We start from the raw sequence: 23722 nt of genomic DNA on the forward strand, positions 1-23722 counted from the left end.
CCTGAGCAATGGGAACCTGAAGTGACCCAAATTGAGGAAGAAAAGAATGGGAGACACAGGAGAACCTCTATTGACCACAGTGAGCCATGCATTAATGCACTGCAAATCAGTGAAGGTGATTTGGTGAACCAGAGCAGGTGTATATTATCTACATTTTGTGCATACTGCGATAATGTTGACAAAGTACTTAGAATAGTAGCTGGCTCTGAATAAATACCCCAAGGCAGTAGCCATGAGTATTTTTTATTGTGTAGTTAATACCATTTTACAGAGTGGAAACTGAGGCTTATTATGGTTATGTGACGTGACCAAGGTCACACAAGAGCAACTGTGTGGGGCCAGGATTAAAGCCTCAATCTGCCTGATGCCACTATCTGCATACTAGGAATAAGGATGGTGTTGTAAGGACAGTTGTTTCCTCTGGGCAATGGCTGAAAAAGTGACACCTTTAGACTATGCCCCAATGATATGTTAAAGTTACGTAGAAATTCAAAATACAATAATCTTGGGGGTTGAGATGGGAATACCAGACCTGCCTCTTGAGAAACCTGTATGCAGGTCAGGAAGCAACAGTTTGAACTGGACATGGAACAACGACTGGTTCCAAATAGAAAAAGGAGTATGTCAAGGCTGTATATTGTCACCGTGCTTATTTAACTTATATGCAGAGTACATCATGAGAAACGCCGGGCTGGAAGAAGCACAAGTTGGAATCAAGATTGCCGGGAGAAATCTCAATAACCTCAGATATGCAGATGACACCACCCTTATGGCAGAAAGTGAAGAGGAACTCAAAAGCCTCTTGATGAAAGTGAAAGAGGAGAGTGAAAAGTTGGCTTAAAGCTCAACATGCAGAAAACGAAGATCATGGCATCTGGTCCCATCACTTATGGGAAATAGATGGGGAAACAGTGGAAACAGTGTCAGACTTTATTTGGGGGGGCTCCAAAATCACTGCAGATGGTGACTGCAGCCATGAAATTAAAAGACGCTTACTCCTTGGAAGGAAAGTTATGACCAACCTAGATAGCATATTCAAAAGCAGAGACATTACTTTGCCAACAAAGGTTCGTCTAGTCAAGGCTATGGTTTTTCCAGTAGTCATGTATGGGTGTGAGAGTTGGACTGTGAAGAAAGCTGAGCACCGAAGAATTGATGCTTTTGAACTGTGGTGTTGGAGAAGACTCTTGAGAGTCCCTTGGACTGCAAGGAGATCCAACCAGTCCATCCTAAAGATCAGTCCTGGGTGTTCATTGGAAGGACTGATGCTAAAGCTGAAACTCCAGTGCTTTAGCCACCTCATGCAAAGAGTTGACTCATTGGAGAAGACTCTGATGCTGGGAGGGATTGGGGCAGGAGAAGGGGACAATAGAGGATGAGATGGCTGGATGGCATCACTGACTCGAGGGACATGGGTTTGATTGGTGATGGAGTTGGTGATGGACAGGGAGGCCTGGTGTGCTGCAATTCATGGGGTTGTGAAGAGTCGGACATGACTGAGCAACTAAACTGAACTATTAAAAGCATTGAGGATATTTTAGAATGACATGAAGGGAAAAATTTTTTTAAAGATATATTTTTAAAAAGTCATTACTTTCAGTGATTACAAATGAAGAAAGTTCATCCATGAGGCAATTAACTAACAGATAAAGGCTGAGCTTTGCAAGGATTTCAACCAAAGCAGATTTTGTAACCCATGATTTGTCCTGATAATAGACCCAATCTTCTACTATTATGGTTGGACCTCTGGGGTCAGGTCAATTTCACAGTGCGTGACACTCTGTGGATCAAGCCCCACCCCTTAGGAATTTCCCTCAGGTCAGTGCCCAGGTGCTTGGTGATGAGTGGTGGAGACAGAAGTCTTCAGGTGCTCTGAGGTGGGAGAAGTTGGGTTTTCATCTTTTCTCTGCCACTTTCTCCTGAGACCTCAAGTCTTACTTAAACTCTCCAAGTCTCATTCTTCTTATCCATAAGAAATTGCCTGAATGTGAACTTTATCTGAGATAATGTATGTGGAAACAGTTCATGGTAAGTCTCAAAAAATTTCCTTTCCTCACCCCTTTCCAGAACTGGTTAAGTCCCTCTCTAACATCTAAACCCAAGAATAACATTTTCTTCTTTCTTTGCCCTGGCTGACCTTAGTTTGCCTTGTTAACTACTTGGAAATTAATGAGGCAGAATTTATTTTGTTTTCTGTTCTACTCTGTGGTTTGTCAAGAAGCCATGTACCTTAAAAAATGGGTTTTGTCACTTCTTGTAAAATTAATTTGAATCTTAAGCAAATAGGACACAAAATAAGATCATGTGTCCTTCTTTTTCCCCATTATATCAAGAAAATAATTTGCAATCTCCAGTAAAACTAATAAATAATATTTCCCTTAAGGAAAAAAAAGGTATAAACTCAGTCCTTTTGTCTAATCCCAATGTAAGAGATTTTTCTACTGGGGGTCCAAGCCAGAAAGCTGAAATCTAGATAACAAAGCAAAGCTAAAATGGACATTGCTATCTTGCTGGAGATGGTTACCTAACATCCTAAGAGGCGGTGACTATCAACAGCCAGAAAGAGAAACAGCATCTGGGGCCACATACAGGATTCCAGCTTTTACATCACTGATGTATTTGGTCTGGCCATGAAAAGAATGCTCAGAATAGCCTACAGTCAAGATGCAGGGAGGCTGCCATTTTTGTTTTTGGATATCAAATCATTTTCTTCCTGAACCTCAAATAATTTGACTCCAAGGCTTTACCAGCTGTCATTAAAGATGCTAGAGTATCATTTTTTAATTCCTTTGGCAGCAGGAAAACAGCTCCTCAAGGAGAGGGGGCACTTAATTTCGTGCTAGTCACTTGATGATGAATAGGTCTCTAGGTCTTTGGCAGCTGTTGGCCAGATTCTCACCACCAGGGGAGGATGCAGGATGATGGGAGATAAGCTCAAGTCAATCCTTAAAAATTCCTTTGCCTTGAAAGCTCACTTAGGGAAAGTGCCTGGCTTAAGGGGATGAGAAGAAAAAAGCAACACACACATTTGGTTACAAAATACCAGTTTTGGCCTTTGCAAGAACCTCTTCCATTTCCTGAAATATGATCCATTTTCCTAAAATAAAATGTGTGAAGAAATGACATAAGTCATTGATTCCCTCCCCACCCCCACCCACCCCCACCCCGCTTCAGTGAACCACATACCTTCCGCCCAAGCAAAATTTATTCTCAGGAAGAGCGTCCAAACCCACGCAGAATCTTAATCTTTTGTTCAAACCCCACATACGTTTTACCCTCAGTAAGTTTAGGCAGAAACTGATAGCTAATGCTTTTCATTAAGCCAGTCAAGAAAAATTGCTTACCAGGTTTTACTCCTTCATCAGCCTAACTAATTACACCCATTCACTGTTCCTTTCAGACAGAGATTTCAAATTCCAACTCTCAAAGACTCACACCACCCAAGAGACATCTGCTTCCTGGCTCACTCTGTCTCCTTTTTATATTACGCAGTGAAAAATACTCAGTGGCCCAGAAAGTGCCAATTAAGCAAAACCTGGAAGCGAGAACTTCCAGGTTTCAAGCTGGTGAAGGGTTAGGTCAAGGAGAAGGTGTTGAGATAAAGGTCATGGGAGATGGTGAGATGAAAGACAGATTGGAATCTTCTCAGTCAACACACTCAGGGAAAAGCATCGGCCTCCAGATTCCAGTGACCAGCCTCAGATACTTCTGCATGGTGACGAAATGGCCGTAATGTGCACATGTTACTGAGGCAAAGTTGGCCTGAAACACTCTGAGGCTCAAGGATGACAAAAGCATGAGGTTTGAGTGATAATAACTAAGGCTGAACTTGAACGCCAAGCCTAGATAGTTTTTAAGTACCAATTCCATTTCTCCAAACCATTAAACGTGGGATATTTTGGAGATTAGGGGCCCAACAGCTCCACAAGCTTGGGAAGCAACTTCCCATTCACAGTCCAAACTAAGATCCCATGGATCCCCTAAGTCCAAACTAGCGGAGGGAAGGAATAGAAGTTTGGGATTAGCAGAAGCAAACTATTATATATAGGATGAATAAACAACAAGGTCCTACTGTATAGCACAGGGAGCTATATTCAGTATCCTGTGACAAACCATAATAGAAAAGAATATGAAAAAGAATATATATATATATACACACACACATATGTAACTGAGTCACTTTGTTGTACAGAAGAAATTAACACAACATTGTAAATCAACTAGACTTCAATAAAACTTTTTTAGAAAATAAAAAATATAGAAAAGCTTAAAAACAAGAAAATATGAGGATACAACTTCAACCTTATAAGGTATAACCTTAACTTTCTCTCTAAGTAAAGTTCTTTGTTTGGGAACTGCGTTAAATGAGTCCACACCAAATTCTTCATAGTAGTCACAAAGATCTACAAAATCATACAGTGTTGAGCTAAAGAATGAAAATCCATTTCCCATGTGCAGTGTATTCTGAGTTCTTTGAAGATGTGATCTTTCTGGCTAAATAATCTATTGGTAGAAACAATGTAAAGAAGCAGAGCATCTTCAGAATCGCTGTTGGAAAACTATTTTGAACACTGGGTTTACAAAACCTGATAGGAAACAGGTCCTCCTGACGCCTCTTTCTTCTAAAGCTGCCCAAGCTGACTCTTGTTTATGCTTTCAGTTTAGGGCTTTCATAAGTGCATGACAGTGCTTCTCTAGATTATTAAAAGCAAATAAATAAATAACTTCTACTACAAGTTCATTTCACGTACTCAATTTATTACAGCACAAAGAACACCAGATGTGGTTCACATTTATATTGCATCTTTAATAATAAATATCTAGGGGTACTAAAATTGTGCATGTGTGATAGCCATACTTCACAAAGCTGTGTAATCGCTGGAGATCATATTTTGAGGGCCCAATCCCACAATTTAGAACTCGGTTCCTTTTCAGTGATTTGTCACTTGAATCTCATTTTTAAGGGATTATCAGAATACAGGCGTCTGGCCTTTCAGTTTTCAATTAGTGAAGGCAAATTTTAAAGGTTTAGTAATTTTTGATCAACAAGTCACAGATTTCTGAATCGAGTAGCTTGAACAGGCGACAATAATCATCTCTACTTCAGAGAGTTATAAAGTACTGGTTAGTCCAGGGGCACATCTCAGGCTAGCCAATGACCTATTTCTTTCCACTCTCTTTGGCTAAACTAGGAAGCAAGACAAGAGGCTTTTCCCATTAGTTTCCTTACCTCTCAACCACATCCAGGATATATTTTATGCACTGCATATTTAGCTTTGTGGCATTAGTTTTTCCATTTAGTGTTTTGAGAAGGCACTTCGATTCTGAGAAATACAAATAGTAGTGTCGTTGCAAAATACCCTATTTGCACTGAAATATAATAAATAAAGAAAATGTTTAAAATCACCCTTCCTGGCACTATCCACCATGTAATCGGTGTTAAGTGTCTGTGATCAATTGTGCCTAACAAATTGCTCAAGCACCATAAGCATTATGAAAAGACCACAGTTTTATTAAACACTGGAAATTATATTTTTCCCAGTGGTTTTACTGTAAGATAATGAACTCCCTGTGAGTGGCGGCAGAGATGCAAATTCAATTTTGCACAAGACTCACAAATACCATGATATATTATGCTGATGGAGACACGGTCTCTGTCTAGACGAAATGAAAAAATTGCCTCGGATTCAGTAAATGTGTATAATTAAAAAAATATGAACAGCTAATCATCAATATTACATGCGTGTTTGTATCTCCAATCTTGTTTTTTAATTTTAAATTCTAGTTGAAAGTTGAACCTCTTCTTCTGGGTTTCAGATTTCACTTTTCAAAGAGACTATTGATATTGATTAAGCCAGAAGGCACCCTAATCAGGCCCCAAAAATGTACTAACTTTTCCTTAAATTTTTCTTTCAACCAAGTGGCATGCCTGGGTTTTAATTTATAAGAGCAGGCTTTATTACACAAATAAGCAGACACTGTCTGGGGGGACAAAATTGAAGCAGCTCTGATAGTTTTATTAATTCATTTGATTTACTTCTGGTTTCCCTTACCCAATCTTATTTATGTCAAAGTAAGTTGAAGCAGAATTCATTATGTAGTGAAATCCAATTTGAACACTTTTTATTGGGACATGGTGATTCAATCATTTCTCTCCTTAAATCCCATTATCTCTTCTCACAGTATTTTGTACAGATCAAATCACATAAGATTAAATTCCAAAAGAAACTTAAGAAGTTGTGGACAGGAATGAAATAATATCTGAATAATTCCTTATACTATGAATACTATTACACCACAGTTAACATTCTTATCACTTTTCATTCTAGTAGCATATTTTCACTGAAGAAAATTAACTGAGTTAGCAAACTTTCTTAAGTAAACTTTTGAAGCAATGTCAGTTTCTAATTGTTTTGATATAGGATTAATAGAAGTGCTGAATCTAATCTGACCCTGTTTGGGCACTTTGACATTTGGTTTATTATGTGTAGTAAAAAATTTGCCAAATTACTACCAAATCTTTTCCTCTTCAAAGAGCAGAGTTTAGGAATTCTCAAATTTTGGTAATTTTATAAAATGTTTATGAAAAACTATTTATTTACCTGTGTCATTGTGTCAGGTATATTGTTAGTATGTAGGGACTCCTCAAGTCATAAATGAATCTAGTTACCAAAGTCCATTTCCTTGTTAATTATTTAGAGTCATTTTCTCATGGAAACACTGAAGTTATACATAGAAGGACAAGACTGTCCCCTAAATGCCTTTTAAACACCTGTGCCACCATACCATACCTTCCAAATCACAGTTCCTTTGCTTTAACCAATCATGGGTAAAATTATTTCCATTTTTAGAGATCTGTAAAAGCTCTGTGCAGACCAGAGAGGGTAGCCAAATCCAGCAATGCAAATGGAAATGTTGCTTAACTTCTACTCCTAACAGAATCAGAGGGGAACTTAACTTGTTAGCCATGTCAGATGCCTGGTGAAGTACAGATGTATTTCCCCCCCCAAAACTACAGTCGGATTACAAGTACAACAATTATACATATGCATTCATGTGTTCCTTCAGTTATTCACCACATGTTCATTATGCAAAGTACTGAACACTGTTTTAGGAGCTGGAGATGCCAAAGCACTTGTATATCCACTGAATAGCCTGTGGTTGAAAACTTACAAAATTGTCATTAAGTCTTTCCATCTGCAATTTGCAATATCACCCAGTGACTACTGCCACTCAATTCCTGGGTGAGACATGACTTCCTGAGTATACACATTAATCATCCAATATATGATTATACATGCTGAGCCTAATCTGAATTTGCAACCTCAGCACCTCCCTATACCACCCTATCCTAGAGTTTTCTTTGTTAAATATTCCAGATAGTATTATTAGTCAGAGATTTGTTTCATTTCATTAGGAAACTTTTCCATATTGGCAAATGGGAGATACACATAAAATACACACAATGCTTATTCCAGGGTAAGCAAAAGACACATCAAATTATCTTTGGAAATATTTCAACTCTGCTTCTCTGAAGTCTCGCTCTTTAGTCTCTCCAAGCCGCTCTTGGGCTGCACTTCCATAAATGCTAAAGGGCTGCCCAAGTTTTGAAGGTTTGTGCTGACATACACATGGAGGTTCAGGGGGCCTAGAAATCTCCAACAAACAATAGTTTGATTGTATCATTACTTGTTATGATGGCCTCTGAATGGCAATTGAATAATTCATACCCCAAACTCTGGTCTTTTCTAAGTTGTTTTTTTTTTTTAATTTATTCATTTTTAATTGCAGTATAATTGCTTTACAATGCTACGTTATTTTCTTCTATGTTTTTTTTAAGATAATTAGGAAAGTAAACAGTGGGTCTGAATGAATTTATTCATTTTGGCTCACCTCACCATTCTCATTCACCTGCAGTCGTCATGCACAGAAGAGTTGCTATGTGATGTTTTGGGGGAGCATGTATTATTCTACCTAATAGGAGACAAATATGAGGTAATACACACAAGTCTGTGGGAGCAGATACACCCGTGATAAAGTAGATGCCATAAAATAACAGCTCCTCGATGTCCCCTGAGCTTATTGAATGTCCTGATGAATGCTCTTCTCATGGAAAAAAATGCTACTCATCAAAGTGATTCATGGTTTTTAAAAAGACTCCTTAAAGGCTAAATATCTACAAGAATCTTGACCCCTTTCTAACAGGCAATTTGGAAACATGGATCTTCGCATGGAAAATAAAAAAAAAAAAAAAAAAGAGTCATAGAGGGTGAACCAGAAATGTGACTCATCTGCCCTACAAAATGTTCACACATAGCTGGCACTAAAATTGGCTGTCCGTAGAATGATCATTGAGAAGGCAATATTCGCCTGTGTCCTCTTGGTCTTCCTGGAGCAGGGTAACCTGGGAAGATGTTGTGGGTGCTTTGACACTTGCAACATTGCTTTATAAAGCTCAGTAAATGTGTGCACTTCAACTGGCTCCTCGAACTCTCGGCACTCTGAAGTCTGTCTTTGGAGAAACAGATCTCAAGTTCACCTAGGAAAAGTGATGTGCTTATCTTGGAGGAATGAAGGTGTTCAAGAAAGAATCAAAGATCTATGATATATGATTCTTTTCCTAGGATTTTCTGAAATAAGACAAAAAAAAAGCAAACTTTTTAGAGTGGGCTGGGCTACGGGAAGGCTTCCCTGGTGGTGCTAGTGGTAAAGAACCCTCTGCCAATGCAGGAGATGTAAAAGATGCGGGTTCAATCCCTGGGTCAGGAAGATTCCCTGGAGAAGGACATGGCAACCCACTCCAGTATTCTTGCCTGGAAAATCCTGTGGACAGAGGAGCCTGGTGGGCTACAGTCCATGGGGTTGCAGAGTTGGACATGACTGAAGCAACTTAGCATGCATGCATGCATAGACAGGGTTGGGGAAGTAGGATTTGACATGATTTTAACTAGCAAAAAATAAAAGTAAGGGTTTATTACTATTTATTTATTTATTATTCATGAGTATTTAGTATTTCTGGTAATGACTCCATCAAGAAGACCTACCTGCTGCCCAGTGGGCTCTGCTAACCCTACATTAGAGACCAGGCCTGGGGTCAGTCTACCACTGGCTCCTTTCTCCTCTAACAATAAGCTCACTACCTGCCATCTGGCACTTCCCTGCCTGTGTGTTTGAAGGTTAATACACTCAGCTTACCTTGATCAGCTCACATGAAAGGGACAACACCAACAGTACAATTCTTCTTGCAGAGTTTGAAAACTGCTCTCCATTATTTTTGGAAAAGATCAGCAGGAACCCTCAGCTGGAAAGAGCCCCAGACTTAAAGGAGGCCAACTGGGGACTGAACAGAAACTCTCCCACATTAGGACTATAATGGGGGTTCATTATTTCCCCTCCTAGCCTCTCTGAGCCTCAGTTTTCTCATCTATTAAACAGAGTAATAATATCTATCCTGTGGCGCTGACAGGGATTCATTTGTTTTTTATGTGAAAATGCAACTCGTAAGGCCTGGCACATAAAAGGCATTCGATATTGGTTGTTTTAGATAATCAAAAATGCACACATTACAAAGGGGGCTCATGGCGTTAAGGAAAAGGCTGAGTGAAAACAGAGTATTTAAAATCTCAAAAGGTATATCTCGAATTTATCAAATCTCATACTAAAATTCCAAATGTGGGGAAATGAAGCAATATCTATTATCTAAATTTCACTTTTATTTTAAAATTTTATCCAATTTTTTTCTAGATTAATTCTCAATTTTGCTAAGATCTCCTGACCCTCCTCTCCTTTCTGCCTTTTTAAAAGAATCTTTCTCATTCTGTCTTTTCTTTCTTTCTCCTTCCCTTTCTTTGTTTCTTTTCTCTTTCTCTCTCTTTGGCAGTCTTGTTCATTTCCTCACTCTGAGTCACATATGAATAAAAGTCCATCAGAAGATAAGAGTGCCTGTCTGTACAGATATTTCTGCAGACAGCACTGGGTGGTTAGTGCTGGGGATGCTGAAGCTGGCTGATTCTGAGGAATGCATCTCCAGGGGCAGATGAGATGTGGGGAGGGAGAACAATTAGGTCAGGAATTCAGGAAAGAAGAGAAGCCTGAAAGCTAATCAGCCCAGCAGCTAATGTACACAAAATGGCATTTTGCAAAGACCAGAGGTTTATACAAGATCCTGGCCAGAAGGAATCTGAGTCTAGGGCTGAGTTAAAGTGAGCAGAGTGAGATTCTTGCCCTGTGCAAAAAATTTAAGGGAACACCCCAGATTCAGTCATTAACATGAATAATGTTTTTTATTCTCCATTATTTATTATCACTTTTTCATTGAGTTGATGTACAGTATCATATAAGTTTAGGTGTACAATAGTGATTCACAATTTTTCAAGATTATATTCCATTCATAGTTAGTATAAAATATACTAAAATATTAAAGCATTACAATTAATGTCCTAATGCCATGTTTTTAAAAACTAAACGTTAAAAAAACAGTGAAGGAAAAAATATGAAAATTTTAAAGCCAAGATTTGACCTTGGATTTGTAGCACTCACCATAGTCCCTGCTTTCTCAAGTCTGTCTATTTAAAATTTGGAAATTTTCTTCACAGGTTTTTCACTAATTTTTGTCTTTTAAAATATTGCATTCAAATGTGATTTATCTTGATGGCTGATATTCTTTGGTGCTCCTTTAAATTCTGCACTTTAATTGAGGGCCTCACCCATATTACCCTAATGCTGGCTCTGCCAGGTGCAGTGGAGGCTGTTGGAAAGCCCAGAGGAGCTGCTTGGGAGCTAAATGGGAGTCAATGAAGACAACTTCTAGGATGCTGTTGGTAGTGCTTTTAGGAATCCCAGCACTGAACTAAATTCTCAAGTTTATGTAAGAATAATTATTAGTTGGTGATAAAAAGTAGGCAACGGACACCACAAATCTGACACTCTTGTCTTTATTGGCATAAGAGTTTGGCTCTGAATGATTAACTACATCACAAATTCCAATACAACAGATTTCATTTCCATCAACAAGCCTCTATAGTAAAGATTTCCAAGCTCCATTATCATTCATACATATGCGGGACAAGCCCTGGAGATTCTGAACATAGTAAAAGAATGCAGATCATGTTTCAGGCCTACTCTCTTCAAACATAAGAAAGGGAAATAAAGTTAAGCAACACATAGCAATCAGTAGAGTCCCCTCCCTATCCCACCTCCGCAGATCCTGGTGCAGCATCAGAGGGCAGAGCTGTTGAGATCAGCACTGAAAGGCAGCAGGCAGGAGCCCAGCAAGCAGTAAGAGGCTCATTGCTTGTTGTGGGGAAGCAGGAAGACCTTCGAGACAGGACCACACTAACACTCAGACTGGGTGCCCCTTAGCTGAAGTGTCTCCTTGGGGAACGTCATCAATGTGAATTCATACAAGCCCCCTCTTTCCAAAAGTGGGCATAAGGTATGAGGACCACGTGGATTCATCCCCAATCCTACAACCCCTCCCTAGCTTAGCCCACACACAGAAGCTTGGCCCTTGATAACACAGAGCTCTGCTAAGAGAACAAAAGAGGGCCCCCTGGGATGTCAACACCAAGGACCATACTCACATATCAGTGATCAGACCCCGATCTGGCTAAGATTTGCTTTAATTTAAAACTTGGGATTCAATGTGCAGGAAACATCAGAGAGTATATACAAACTCAGAGAAGACACATGGTTCAGGAAGTGAGTGATATGGTTATTCCCTCTGCTACTTGGCCATCAACTTCCTCGAAGTCCAGGAGTTCAGGAATCTAAGGCAGAGCTCCTGGTCATCAAAATCTTCCTAGTTTTCCTCTTCAGAGGCCAATGCTAATAAAGGTCTAGGTAGGGCTCAAGGCAAACTAAAATCTTATATGTACACAAGGAAATTTTAGTCAAAATAAAGGTTCTTAAGAGAGATAAAAATATCCTAAAAATGACAACACTTGGGGAAGAAGAAAATGGCCCTCTCTAAATAAAGGCTAAGAACCGATACAGAAGCACAACTACTTCTCTGGATATCAGGTACTGGCATTAGTTGAACTAGGAATAAGGATGAAATGTCATCATTAGCATCATGGTTCCTGAACCTTCATAAATAGAGAAAAGGAGGGAGCGTGATAGAACAATATGAACAAAGGAATTTATATTCATGGGCCAGAGGAAGTAAAGCCAGGATAGAGACAATGTGAGGCCAGTTCGTCCAGCTGGCCGGGTACTCTATTAATAGAAAGTAGGAATTTGTCCCTGGGTAACAGTTTCTCTCTGTTCATTAGCAACAAACTAAAGGCCAACCCACTTGTAAAAGCAAACTCTTTTCAGGAACAAGGGTGGAGATGAGTATTAGGCATGAGAGCATAAATGAATCTGAAAATCCATCCTTCTTTCAGGAAAACATGTTGGGTGGCCACTCAGTGGTGCAGAGATATCATGTAATCTCCTGTAATGAAGGCATTCCATAACATGGAGACCAGCTCTTTTAATATAATTAGATAGTGTGGCATTGTATCCTGTCCCCCCTATATCAACCACTTATTGGAACATTAGGAATATGGCACTTAGTCTAAATGCCATCATTATCTAATAATCACTTGGGTTCTACTTTAATGCACCCAGAAGGTCAATGGCATGGTTAAATAAATGTGCTAAATAATAGCAACAGGGTAAAAAGAATGTTGATGTCTACCCATATTCATAGCACATACAGGAACTGGTGAAAATAATAGAGAAACTAGACATTAGATTATTGTTTTCTTTCTAGAATTCCCCTTTGGCTCCCCACCCACTTTGGTTCAACACTGAACAAATCTAACTTCTTACATATCATAGGAATCTGTGTATTCTGGAATTACTTTTAGAACCTATCTACTTTAATAGGACTCTGCAAAATACCAACTCTGAAATACTCCAGTATGTCATACTGATGATAGAGATCCTCTGTCCAGAACTCCAGCTTAGGCCTTGATGCTTAAGACATTAGAAGAGGAAGCCTTTCATGAGAAGACTCATGAGGAAATCTCATAAAGAGATTACTGGCCCACTGACTGCATTAAGTTTAGGTAAGGCAGGATATCTAAAGGGAGACTCCAATTTATCAGAGGTCCTTGCACAGCCCAAGAATCCTGGGCAGAAGAAAAGGCATCTCTACATAGTGGAAAGCAAATCAGATGTAACCAGCCTAACCCTTTCAGATCCAGGACTCCTGGCTCTCTGAAAGGAGCTAGCCTGCCAGGGTGAAGAACTAAGAGGCAGAAAGTGATCATCTGCTCCAACTGAGCAGTCAGCTACATCTGGAGTCATGCAGAGAGCTGATCCTAAACTGAGGCACTCAAGCTTCCTTGGCAAATGAGGGAGCCTTTTGCTCCTCAAGTCCTCTCGGCCTACAACACAAGGTTTGTCTCCTCTGTGACCTTCACCCTGTAAAAGCTGAGCTTCTCTGGATTAAGGGTCACTTGAAACCTGACCTGCTAAGGTCAGCGCAGCCCACCTCTGTCTTAACTCCTATGTTGTTGCTGTTCAGTCACTAAATCATGCCCAGCTCTTTGTGACCCTGTGGACTGCAGCATGCCAGGCTCCTCTCTCCTCCACTATCTCCTGGATTTTGCTCAAATCCATGTCTACTGAGTCAGTGATACTATCTAACCATCTCATCCTCTGCTGTCCTCTTCACCTCCTGCCCTCAGTCTTTCCCAGCATCAGGGTCTTTTCCAGTGAGTGAGCTCTTCATATCAGGTGATACTCCTACGAATAACCAAGCAAATATAAGATCTGACACCAACAATAATACACCCAGCGAGCTTCCTACAGACTTTCCAACACAATTCACCCAAGACAACCCATTACTACAGAGATATGAACAAAGCCCAGTACAAATAAAGGCCAGGATTCAAGTGATTAGACTTTATATCATAGGAGGTTAAAAGGACAGTCACAAGATGACAAAGTTTGATATCCAAATGATATTATCAGTAGATATCTCTGTTAGAATTATAAGTAAGTTTTTATTCCATCTTTATTTCTTATGTTTTCCAAATTTCCCTCTATAACCTATAGTATTTATTTTTAAAGAATTGCATTTTAGGGACTCTGAAGGCATTTTGGTGAATGAAGACTTAATTGTCTTACTAGCAGAAATCAATCATCAGAGCTATGCCAACTAGGGAGATCAATCCATTATGATTTGCCCAAGACTGTCTTGTTTTAAAAGAACCTCCACAACCCTGGTTGGGGGGCAGAGTACAGTTACTGTAATACTGACATGTCCTTCTCCTTTGGACCACAAATACTACCTTCTAACTTTTACCTCCCTGAGGGAGCTCAGGCATTCAGAAATAGACCGCATCCTCTCAGCCAAAGGAAGAGGGCTCAGACAGCAAGCACTGTGAACACTTTGGGCTGCTGTCTCCATCTCAGGAGGCTGCTTTACTCCTAGAAGCTAAGCCCGAAGAGGGAGATTGCCTTTTGTGGTTGGCTATCAGGTTGAAATGAGAAGTAGATCTCTCTCCAGTTCTTTACTGTCCATGGTGTGGAGCAAATTCATCTTACATACTTCAAGAGAAATATCCACTATCAAGGGGCTTTCCAGGTGGCGCTAATGGTAAAAAATCCGCCTGCCAACACAGGAGACGTAAGAGACACGGGTTCCACCCCTGGGTTGGGAAGATCCCCTGGAAGAGGGCATGGCAACCCACTGCAGTATTCTTGCCTGGAGAATCTCATGGAGAGAGGAGCCTGGGGGGCTACAGTCCATAGGGTCTCAAAAAGTCTAACGTGACTGAAGTGACTTAGCATGCACACATTCACCAATTACCATGATAAAGAGCAGACAAAGAAACTACAACACAGTGAAGGAAGGGCAGTATGGCTGTACCCCATAAGGAGAGCTGGCATGATGACAAATCTGAGAAGAAGCCCAACCATGGTGGCTTACCCTCTTTAGCTGGCAGAATTAGTTAAGACAGAGAAAATCTGCACTTCACAAAGAGAAAGCCTGCACTCCGTTACATTAGCTGCCACGAAGGATTGAGCTATGAGTGAGCATCACATCCAAGAAAAACTCCCCTTCTGTCATCTCTGCTTAACCACAGGGAGCACTCAGTGTTCAAAGCATCTGGGTAACGGGAGCTCCCTAGCAACATAAAAGGCTCCTCTGCATATGTTTGCTGAGCTGGTTGTAGTCCCCAATCTGCTGGCACATGTGAGAGTGACCAACCGGAAACCAAAATGGTGGTGCATTTGATTAGATTCATCCTGCTGGTACCTCTCTCCAGTTGGGCTGGGCTTTGGAAAATATCCAGAATAAACACTAGATCCTGCATCTGCTGGGATGCTTCTAGCACATCAGTGATGATTTGGTGAAATTGAACTGAACTGTCTGGTATGTGAGAGGGTACATAATTTCCTCTTGATTGGTCAATGATGTGGAAGTAAAATCAGAATATCACTATGAGTGCCTCTGTAACCTAAATCCATAATAGTTTTTTTTTTCCTTTTTTAGCCATTAAATGTAAGATGGAGTGTTTTCTCTGAGAGGTCTAGGTATCCTATAATTGGGTGATATTTCTTTTTTGATAACAAGTCATATCACCCAGGGGTCAAACGCTAATAGAATGAAGTCTCTTAATTTACATAGTCGTAAATGTGCTTGAATTTTCTTCTCAGAGGAGTTTTTAACATGTCTTACATTGTACATATAATTATGCAGCATATATTTATTTCCTTTCTACAAGGGAATTCAAGTTGCTTTCTTAAAACATTATTTGATAGCTTCTTACCATCTCCTCTGGAGTTGAAAGGAGAATGTAGTATCAAGCTGTGATAGCTAGCAGTGGGAACCTATGGCACCAAGAGACAAAATTGGATTGGGACTTTACAGAGTCTATGAGCAGTGTGCCATGAAGACTCCCATGAGATGGGTTGTCAGCCCACTGTGCCATAAACGAAGCAATTTCTAAGGATCCTAAAATAACTGCATTCTCTCATCCCTAACACTCATGCTGGGCAAAATAGACCTAGGTTATTTTTAAAGTGCAGGCCATAGCCTTCAAAGGGATATAAACAGTTCCCAAAGCAGCTATCTTTTGGCCAATTAAATACTCAGAAGCAAACGTACTTTTGAAAGACAAAATTAGCAGGCAAAGGACATAAGAAAGTGCTAAAGCAATTGTTTCTGCCTGTTTTTAAACCCTATCAAATGGACCATCAAAATGGACCATGGGAACAGATTGCACTGAAGTTTGAAGATAACCTCCAATAACTCTCAACCCTTGATGTGACGAGCTCCTGGGGTCTTGGATATACTTCAGAACTTTTGCTCAGGTGTACTCAAAGTAATGTTACAAATACGTTCAAAACCTCTGCAGTTCTGTGAAAAATACCACTTCCATTACCTCCCTTGGCTGGTAACACAATGACAGTGTAGGTATGGCAGCTAAGAGGATCAAGAGGGGTGCCCTGCATGATCTTTTCAACTACTGTTAAAACACTCCCTCCCTTTATTATGTTTTATTTCCTTAGTCTTTGCTGGTCTATGAATCTGTGCTTATCTACATAGTTACCTAATAAGCATGTAACCAATGGGAAAACACACACACACACACAAACATATACACACACACAAACTATAATAGTTAGAGGAGCATGGTGCACTCTGCAGGAAATCAATCAATGTCCATTTCATTGGAAATGAAATCAAAATGGGGAAAGTCAGAATTCCTTATCTGCATCTTCCACAGAGAGTTAGTTATTAGCCCTAGATACACATAGAGGGCATGCGCTGTAAGAACGAACACATACAGTACATATTTAGAGACAATTCTCATTTAATGTAGACCCTCCTCCTAGGATTCTAGCTAATTTATAAGGCTGCTCTAGGAAAGACACAATTCCAGAGATGACAACAAGTCTATGGCATTTGCTTTTCCTGAAGGGGAAGCTATAACACATTCCCACCCTTCAAAAGAACCCAAGATTGATGATTCAGGGGTATTGTTGGTTAGAGTGGGTTTTCTTTCTTTTTTTTTCCAGTTCAGAAGTTGTGTTTCCATTGTACCCTGTCAAAAATGTTCTTAGAAGACAAGGAGAGGACAGTAGCAGAGCTGCCCTTGAGCCAAGTTGGTCAGTCCTACTAGGAAACAACCCCGTGTGGTCAGATGACATGGTTTTCAGACACGTCTACACAGACTAGTTGAATTAAAGACCAACTGCAGCCTTGATGTCGCTGAGCTCCTCAGCTCCATCTTGCCATCCTGATTGATCGAGGAGATGGGTCTATAGTTAAAGTGGCATAGCACTCTGAGGGCTTAGTCATTAGAGCACACTGCTTTCTCTTGGGAAGGCAACTTCTTGCTTGGCTAGGTTTTGGAAGCTAAGGAGTGACGTCAAGATGTTGTCTGGCCAGAATTTGCAGATAACCATAGAACTCTTCTCCTCCATCAGGCATGGATTTAGCCTCCTTTAGTTCCTGCAGTGACACAGGAGCCTCCAAATACCAAATTATTATCAGGCGGTCTTGGGGGAACCTCTGGGCCCTGCAATAAAGTAGACAGACTTGCTATTGGAAAGTGCTCGGGAGCAATTCAGCCTTGTTCAGATTGTTCTAAAATCCTGCAAACCACCTCTAGACTTTGAAAACCTCTCATAGCTCCTGAGAGTGAAAAAGTACTTTGGGGGATATAATTTAGCATCATCCTTCACTCAAATAATCTTACACTACACAACATTTAAAGAAATATGGCTAAATCATGATTTTTGGTTCGTTTTGTTTTTAGAACAAAGTTACACCAGCAGGGAGGCTGTGTCGCTTTGGACAAGCTACTTCTGAGCACTGTCTGTACAATCAACTGTTTGTATTCATTGATCTTTAAAGTCATAAGCAGTTGGTGTATTGTGGACCAAATATGATTTGTGCTGATATATTTTGTTGGTTCCACTCATTATTTTAAATCTTGGAGAACTCACATTAAAAAAAAAAAAAAAAGCCTGCTCTCTCTGGAAAATTTGGAATATCTGGTAATACCAGGCCCATATTCCATCATGATCTTCACCATACCATGTCATCTTTCTGATCCAGCCTGTTTCTCATATTGACCCTATAAGTCACTGGGGTTTAGGATGCTTGCTTAGGATGCTTGCTCTAAGCTATCCTAACCTTGCGCTTTGTAATTACACAATGTCTTTCAACACTGGCCTCCCCAAGGAGACTCGCTGAGGGCAAGGAACAAGCCATCATTATCACTCAATTTCCAATTCTTAATATTGTAGGAATATTGTGGGTAGTCAATAAATATGTGGTGAATTGAACTTCACTTTCCACATTAGATTCTTACAATTCAGTGAAACATGATGGGATCACTGTTTGTAAGATCACATGTGTATTCTAAAGCCAACATCTTTGAATAGCAGGCAGCTTTAGGAAAGAGAAGTAAATGTGCTGGTTTGTGACCCAAGCCTCTGATGCGTCCATCAGAGACTGCATGTTTCATGTGATATTTTGCTTTAAGCACATGAAGAAAGTTCCACACTTTTTCTGAGAGCTTCTTAAATTTGTTTTTCAGATGTAACCTATCCAACTTCTTGGAAGAGCCCTTCTTTAAAGGTTAGCTGTGAAAATATTTGAAGGGAATAAGTTAACTGAAAGCTAAGCTACCAAAATTTCATGGGCCTACAGCAACAAATCCCTCGCCTTCTGTATGTCAGATCTATGCATTTTGAATATTTTAATTTCTGAATGACTACAATTAGGATCTTCAAAGAAAAGATTCTTTGTTAAAGGCTTATTTCTTCTAAAATTCTATCTAAATCTACTTAAACTGGTTAATATGTAAAAAATTCATCCAACATTTAAAAATCGATGTAGGTAAGTTTAATAAGAATAGACCCAATGAAAAAGGTTCAGTGTAAAAGGTCATTTACACTTGTTACAAGTCTGTTAGTAATTAATGTTTCATTAATATATAGCCATATCTGGTCAACATCTGGCCCACATCAGAGGCAAACAGTGTCCCATACTATAATAAAGTAGTTCAATGGGTATAGTTTCTGCTCTCTAGGAGCTTACAATCTAACCTGATTTTTTTTTTAATTTAATTTTATTTAACTTTACAATATTGTATTGGTTTTGCCATATATCAAGACTACAGAAACATATACCAGAGTGGTAACACCCAGGGCTTCACAAAAGGCATCAGACACGTTGAAGATAAAGGAAAAAAATATGGGGTAAAGAATGACATTTAAGAAAAAGTAAAGAGAGAAGAGAAGTAAATTGCTTCTTCATTCCCATTTCTTTGAAAAACAATTTATGGAAGATGTGTTATTTTAAGTGTTCTTAAAATCATGAAAGAGCATATGGCTTGATGCTTGAAAGAAAGAAAATTTCTGCTAGTATAAGATGCTAAGTGATTGAGAACACGGAACCAGTCAGGATGGCTGACTGAAGGACTAGAGTTTATAATGAAAAACCAATGGTCTGGAGCCCTCTGGTAAAGGACAGAAGCTGAAGGGAAGCTGCCAGTCTCCTCAACTCTCTTCCAATTCCTTCCAAATGGGAGTGGCATAGAGTGGTTGAGCTGTAAAACCAAAACTCCTTTAAAATTACCAAAATGTCTAATCAAAAACTTTTGTAAAAGCCTTCATGGATGCTAGACTAAGGAAATAACCTTTAGAAATTTTCCTGTGGGATTTGGAAGGAAAGAAAGCACATGTAGAAAGAACCACAGACTCAGAAGCCCAGCCTATTTGATTCTATAGCACATGTTTGTTTGTTTCCTTGATCATTGGTTCATTTTCTCTTATTGGACTTGTTGGACTAATGCTACCCACTTGATTTTTCAGCTTTAACTTTTCTCCATTGACAAAAGCAAATTTTTTAGCACAGTTTAATTTTAGTCAACCTCAATTATAATGTAGCCTCTGGTTAACTGAAGTATATTATACAGCCTGGTACTGGTAGTGGTGACGGGGGGGTGGGGGTGGGGGGTCAAAATACTCTGTTCCTAGTGATGACAATCAAAATGATGACAGATTCTCTCATTACAGTGTCTTGCATTGCTTTATTATTTCACTGTTATGCATGCAGGGCATTTCAAGAACTGTTGGGGGATGCTTATCTCAACAAAGAATACACATTCTGGGCAAGGCCTCCACACATCTTGTTTATACCATAATTATAATATTAGAATTAATAATATCTTGATTTCAAATAATACTTTTGATTCCAAGGAGCTCAGTATTTTTCATATATGCTATTCTATTTATCTTGTCATATTACAAATTCAACTGAAATCTGTGGTGGGGTCTCACATATTACAAGATTGTAATACTGTTCTTCCTAGTGATTAAATTCAAAATCAAATCCATTGTTAAACATACCTCAGGATAAATTTGAATGAATAGGAGGAAATTACAGATGTTTGTTGATATTTTAAAAATACTCACTGCTAAATCCCCTTATCCATGAGAGTTCTCAGTGGAAAGTCAGTCCCCAAAATCTAACCTTGAAATAGTCCTACCTTACCTGAGACAGGTAAGAGCAGGAGAAGAGTAAGATGGGGTAAGAACATGCAAACAGAAAAAAAGATACCTACTTGTCAGTGCCAGGGAACCCAGGGGACCTTAGCCACTGACAGTCTGACCCTCAGAGTCCCTTATTCATGTTAAGGGAAGGCCTAGAGTTCCAGTGACATAAGCCTGTTTGTTCACTGTGGTTTTATTTCTTGTTGTCCTTCAGGCTTTGTCCTTCATTCTTTATATTTGAGCAGTGGCTCAGAAAATAGTATAAGAGTCTCCAAGAAAGATTTAAGTTCCCCAGTAGAGGCTAATGGGTTCATCTGGTTCTGAGAAACATAATTCAGTGTAGGCACACCTGTTGCGAAGTCCCTTTGTTATTGTGATATCACAGCAAGTCTCATGATAAGAACTAAGACTGAATAAAAAACCCAGAACTACTTAAATTGATACCACCTGTGTGCAACATAGACCATTCCTGACAACCATTGGTGTATTATTTTAAAGACTTTCAATAAACCAAATTTGAATCCCACCAATTGCTTATCTTCTGTAACTGATGTATGTGCATTCTAATGACACTTCTGGTTTCTGTCTCTATCTTTTTCAAGATAAGCATGCCTTGATTCCAAGTTCATGTTGACAAATGGTTTTGGAAAATTGATCCCAAGAGAAGTCAGTTCTGCCCACAGTTCCAATCCCAGCAGGAGACACACCCTAAGAACGCCATAATCAACAAACTAAATGATCTATTCCCTGGGCTCAAAGCCTCAAGAATCCATAAGACATTTCACTTCACCCTCCCCTCAATCATCCTTGTCAGGGACTCTGATAAACATGCTGCTAGATACAGCTATGAAGCAAATGGCCCAGTAAGTATAAACAGCTGTACTTACACGTGTCTGGCTTGAGCTGACTGTTGGTAATGCCAAAGTACTGGGGGTTTTCAATGACAGGAATCTTGGTCATCCCAATAACGACAGCATCAGGGCCACCCTCTGAAGACGACGGGGTGTTACTCCCATTGGAGATGTGATGCAGTGGGCTGGCAGAGTCATCATCATTGCTGATAACTGAGGCTGGGCCTGAAGGCGGAAAACATATTCTCCTATAATTCTTCATGGTTTTGTTGAGCTATAATTGATATATATAAAATTCACACATTTAAAATATACAATCCAATAGGCTTTAACATATTCAGAGAGTTGTAAAACCGTCAGAACAATCTAATTTTAGGACATTTTTATCATTTCAGTTAGCAGTCACTCCCCACTCTCCCCACTTCCAGCCCTAGGCAATAATGAATTTACTTTGTATCTATACAGATTTACCTATTGTGGATACTTCATATAAATGAGATCATATAATATGTGATGTTTGGGGACCAGCTTCTTTCATTTAGTGTAACATTTTAAAAGTTGATTCACATTATAACATGCATCATTACTTTATCCCTTTTTATAGACAAATAAAATTCTATTGTATGGATATGTCACATTTTTGTTGATCAATTCAATTGATTGATATTTGGGTTATTTAAAATTTTGGCTACTATGAATAATGTGGCTATGAGCATTCATGTACAAGTTTTTGTGTGGACATATGTTTTCATTTCTCTTGGGTGGAATTGCTGGGTCATGGCAACCCACTTCAGTATTCTTGCCTAGAGAATCCCCATGGACAGAGGAGCCTGGCAGGCTGCAGTCCATGGGGTTGCAAAGAGTTGGACATTACTGAGAGACTAAGCATGCACGCACAGTAGCTTTATGGTTAACCTTTTGAGGAACTGCCAAACTATTTTCCATATTTAATATCTCCACCAGCAATGTATCAGGGTTTCAATTTCTGTACTTCCTTCTCCTGTAATTTGATATCAGCTTTCCTCTCTGTTCTCTGAAAATCTTTAGAACACTCGTTGAAATTCCCAGCATGAATCTAGGATTCCTATTATACAGTGTACTGAAAGATGACCTCTGAGTTCAAAGATCGGATCCTGATCCTTTCTCCACTCTTTGGACAAGTCACTTACCTTTTTGTACCTCTACATCCACTTACATGTGTAAAATGTGCAAAATGATATCTTTTTGTTACGTTATTAGGCTTTGAATGAAACTTCTGATGAAAATTTGCTTCATATGTATGAATTACTAAAAAAATTTACAACTGGTCAACTAAAATTGCATTGGATTGTCCTGTTACTATGTTCACTTTCTCAGAGACTACACCATTTTTGCCTACAAGATACTTTCATAGCAATTATGAATCAATCCAATAGCAAAGTTCTGTGCTTTGCCTTTAGCTATAATATTATTTGTAAAGCAATTACATGGATATCTTTATATTAAAACAATAACCATAACATTTTTTCATACCAGATTTGAACTTTACAGTCCAAAATCTCAGAATGTATGTGCCTATAAATACAGTCTACTGTGTCTTATGTGAACAATTCATCCATTGACCACTAAACCCATAATGTTTGCAACCAAAACACATTTCCAAAGATAAAGGTCTACATTCATTAAAAACTTCATAACAATTAAGATCTCAGGGGCTCTTGATAGATACACCCTACAAGAAAAGTAGACAAAGTCCCCTAGACGTATAGTACATGTGTTTCTGTAGTATGTTGAATAGATACAAGGTCCCAAAGAAGGCTCCCAGTGGCCAGGGCTACTATAATAAGCTAAGAAGAATACAGGAAGAAAAGGATATGGAGGAAAGACAAAGAGAAGACAAAATCCAATGTGCAGCCAAGACAAATGTGTGGTAGGGAAATGAAAGCCTGAATGCCTATTTCCTGAGCAAAGCCATGTGTGTCCATCCAACCGCCAGGATGTCTCAGCTGCTGCTGCTGCTGCTACTAAGTCACTTCAGTCGTGTCCGACTCTGTGCGACTGCATAGATGGCAGCCCACCAGGCTCTGCCATCCCTGGGATTCTCCAGGCAAGAACAGTGGAGTGGGTTGCCATTTCCTTCTCCAATGCATGAAAGTGAAAAGTGAAAGTGAAGTCGCTCAGTCGTGTCCGACTCTTTGGATTTTCTAGGCAAGAGTACTGGAGTGGGTGGTCATTGCCTTCTCCAGGATGTCTCAGCACCTCCATCCAATCTCTACCTTCTCCTTCACATTTAACTTTTTATGTAAGAAGCACAGAAATTCTAGAAACAAAAGCTGTTATATCATACATTTTTGAATACCATCTGAAATATCACAGTAATC

General features: G+C 39.4%; 1 protein-coding gene across 6 annotated transcripts in view; it reads right to left on the reverse strand.

Annotated features, from left to right (window-relative positions):
- Nucleotides 1-23722, reverse strand: part of NTRK2 (neurotrophic receptor tyrosine kinase 2) — a 408028-nt gene that overhangs the window by 157502 nt on the left and 226804 nt on the right. For 4 of the 6 annotated variants that reach the window (XM_070375397.1, XM_070375394.1, XM_070375396.1 and 1 more), the window contains one exon: nucleotides 21399-21587. In XM_070375397.1, coding sequence (XP_070231498.1) covers nucleotides 21399-21587 — 189 coding nt within the window. Of the gene's footprint in view, nucleotides 1-16858; nucleotides 17526-21398; nucleotides 21588-23722 lie in introns of those variants that run through there. The other 2 variants (XM_070375398.1, XM_070375399.1) reach the window with 2 other exon arrangements.

Source organism: Bos mutus, chromosome 8 (assembly GCF_027580195.1).
Source record: "Bos mutus isolate GX-2022 chromosome 8, NWIPB_WYAK_1.1, whole genome shotgun sequence".
Taxonomy (NCBI): Eukaryota; Metazoa; Chordata; class Mammalia; order Artiodactyla; family Bovidae; genus Bos; species Bos mutus.